The 3,690-nt window shown below is 37.9% G+C and overlaps 1 protein-coding gene across 1 annotated transcript; it reads left to right on the forward strand.

The window, feature by feature from the left end:
* Window positions 1-2,135: 2,135 nt before the first annotated feature.
* On the forward strand, window positions 2,136-3,443 carry LOC122773868 (succinate receptor 1-like). The gene is made up of 2 exons (XM_044032839.1): window positions 2,136-2,187; window positions 2,335-3,443. Exons 1-2 carry the CDS (start codon window positions 2,185-2,187, stop codon window positions 3,268-3,270), a joined length of 939 nt encoding a protein of 312 aa, XP_043888774.1. The 5' UTR covers window positions 2,136-2,184; the 3' UTR covers window positions 3,271-3,443.
* Window positions 3,444-3,690: the final 247 nt, after the last annotated feature.

Below are 3,690 nucleotides of genomic sequence, written 5' to 3' on the forward strand. Positions count from 1 at the left end.
GTCACCATGACGACTAATTAGTGTCACTTATGGTGCAAACTCAGTGTGTCATACAGTATAAGCACAAGTATAAAAGAGGCCTCCAGTGACTCATACTAACTCATTATTTTATTACCTTATTGTATTATATGCACTGATTTATGTGGTGTTTCTCATAGTATTTACATATAGCTGAAATGACTGCTTTACCTTATACTATAACAGGTATATACTTGCAGCAGTGTAAATGATGTCATACATCACATAATGTATGACATAATTACATTAATAACTTGATTTTTTTATGTCTCTCTGTTTCTAGGCACTTAACTGTACAGTCATACACAAAGTGCTGCAGAAGTACTATTTGTCACCATCATATGCCATTGAGTTCTGTGTTGGTTTCCCTGACAACCTTTTGGTTATACTTGGCTACATATTCTGTTTGCCACACTGGTAGTGCTTTACATATAGCTGAAATGACTGCTTTACCTTATACTATAACAGGTATATACATTCAGCAGTGTAAATGCTATTTCAGAACACCACACAATAATTTCCACACATTAACATGCATTTGAAGTGATAACATACAAAACATCCTGTTTGGGACTGATCACATCCGTGGTTACTTGATGCTTTGCAAGAAAAATGCATAAGAAAGGAAGGAGGCATTTTTGCTAGAGGATATTGACAAAGCTGTTCACTCTTCTCAGTGTATATTTAGAATTTTGAGACTGAGCTGCAGTTTTCAAAAAAGGAATCAGCCCTACACCTTGGAAGCGTATAGTGGTGTGCAACGAACTGCTACTTTATGTTTCTGTTCCTCTCAAAGTCAGACTCACAACACACTTCCTCACTGAAACATGCTCATACATATAAACAAAATAGTCATCAACTTAACTTAATTAAACTCTTATCCATTCAACCTCATCTTTTAGATGACATTGCCAGATGTGTTAGTTTGCAAATGAAAGGAACACGACTTGTATCCCTGAGAAAGTAATGTGTTACACATGGTTTATATCATTTTAGGTCCCATCCTACACTGGATGCCAAAATACTTGTACATGCTGAGTTTAAAGGTTTTTATTGCAAATGTGCTATATTTGTGTCCATTTTAAAACCTGTGATCTGAGCCAGGCTCCATTTTAATGAATTTCACATATTTGTAAATTTCAGAGAACCATCAGATACTAAAGCATTACAGTAGACGCTGCTCAGTGAGGTGATTTAAGTAAAGCAGCTATATTGGTATATAACTGAATGATGACTGAAATCACATGACCGAAATCACAATGACAAACTATATCCAAGTCTAACATTTTCATTAACAAATGTCATGCAGTGACAGTAACTTGGACAAAGATATGCTTTCAGACTATTCAAACATGTAACGCAAGTAAATGTGCTTATTTTAGCAGACAAGGCCTACAAAATGTGAAACCATCACATACTGTACATGCGTTTGAGTCGCCTGAACAAAGCAATCCGAAATATTAATGAACGGGAAGTACCAGTGCACGTAACAGAAGTTAATGACACTGCAAAATACAGTCACAGGAAGTCATATCTGCGATTAAGATCAGTGAGAATGCATAGTATATAGACCGTAACAGGGGTAGAGGTAGAGTAAATAGCATAACCAAAAAAAAATATATTTAAAGTCTCAATTAATTCAGTTTTTATTTTATATGAACAAACAAACTCAATTCATGCTTTTCTTTTTTCATTTTGCCTGGGACTAACCATATTCTACAGCTCAGAGAAGATGTAAGTACAACCTGAGGGATGGATAGATGTATGGATAGATGGATGTATGGATAGATAGATAGATAGATAGATAGATAGATAGATAGATAGATAGATAGATAGATAGATAGATAGATAGATAGATAGATAGATAGATAGATAGATAGATCCAATTTGAATTTGTTGCCTTCAATCTAGAAACATTCAAGCAACAATACTTCAGGAGGTGCTAAATGGCTGGTGCAGTTGCGTGTTGTATATTTGCAAATGACAAGCACAGTGCATGTTCAGTACGCTCCAACCTGTATAGAGGCTGATTTTTTTTTTCCAGCCACGTTGTGTTCGAGGCAGCAGCACCATCAGCACATATTGTTTACTGTTTCCAGTGAACAGATAGTGGCCGGCTGGCCACACCTGGTCTTGCTCTCTATTCACGCGACTAACAACTTCACTATGGTAAGTCCTATCCTGGCTATGCTGAACGTTATCAGCTCTAAGCCTAAATTAATTTCTATTAAAGCTGTTATTGAAAATGGCATGACATAATGTATGACATAATTACATTAATAACTTGATTTTTTTTTTATGTCTCTCTGTTTCTAGGCACTTAACTGTACAGTCATACACAAAGAACTGCAGAAGTACTATTTGTCACCATCGTATGCCATTGAGTTCTGCGTTGGTTTCCCCGGCAACCTTTTGGTTGTACTTGGCTACATATTCTGTTTGCCACACTGGCAGAGCTACAATATTTACCTCTTCAACCTGGCAATGTCTGACCTTGTTTTCCTGTGCACGCTGCCACGCCTTTCCTACCTTTATGCAAATGGTCAAAAAGAAACTCATTCATATGCTTGCATTATAAACCGCTATGTTCTACACGTGAACCTTTACTCATCCATCCTCTTTATGGTTTGGCTTTGCATGGATCGTTTCCTGCTCATTAAACATCCCATGCGAGACCACTTCCTTCAGAAGCCTCAAACAGCGCTGATTGTGACGGGACTGAGCTGGCTGGCTGTCAATGTAGAAGTGGCTCCAATGATATCGCTCATGTTTCAGGACCTACAGCATGGAAATTGGAGTTTCTGCAGAGATTTTGCCAGTCTAAAAGGAAGTGTCAATGCATTAGGATACAGCCTGGGTCTGACCTTCACAGGTTATATTGCTCCTCTGCTTGCACTATGTGGTTTTACCTACCAAATTGCACATCTGCTCCATGTCCAGGAAAGGGCTCTACAGAACAGGGCAAAACCCTACAAAAGGCCTCTGAGGGTAGTTGCATCAGCAGCCGCCATGTTTCTGTGTCTTTACACTCCTTACCATATCCTGAGAAATATCAAGATAGCTTCTCGGGACAACTGGCCAGGACTGGACCTGTGTACAGGGAAGTACTACATAGAGGGTCTGTACATCTTGACTCGACCACTGGCTTTTTTGCACAGCGTCATCAACCCCGTCTTCTATTTTGTCATGGGGGACAAGTTCAGAGATATCCTGTTTACAAAGCTCAGAATGCTGGTCAGAAAGACAGAATAGCAAAGACAACCAGACTGACCAAGTTCAACACCAGATCCCAGCTCATCATAGCAAGTCCACACATGTGACACAGCTGTCTTACATTTTGTATTTTGGTAAAAAAAAAATAGTTTGCCTTGGTTTTCATGTGTATGAATGTGGATTATTTTTGTTTATTTAGGCTGATTTAAACATTTTGACAGCACATTGTTAGTTCTCATAAGCTGTAAGCAATCTGTAAAGATGAACTGATGCTTAGTTATATTTCACACTGACAAATTAAAGTGCTAGTATAAGAGTGTAGTGCCTTTTTTTTTAATACTGCACATTTTCATAATCAATTAATCGTTTGATCCATACAATGTCAGAAAATGTTTGCCAAACCTGGAAATGATGATTTTGTCCGCAAACCAAAATGATTCACTTTTAATGATTTCTTTG

This window comes from Solea senegalensis, linkage group LG8 (genome assembly GCF_019176455.1).
Source record: "Solea senegalensis isolate Sse05_10M linkage group LG8, IFAPA_SoseM_1, whole genome shotgun sequence".
Lineage (NCBI taxonomy): Eukaryota > Metazoa > Chordata > Actinopteri > Pleuronectiformes > Soleidae > Solea > Solea senegalensis.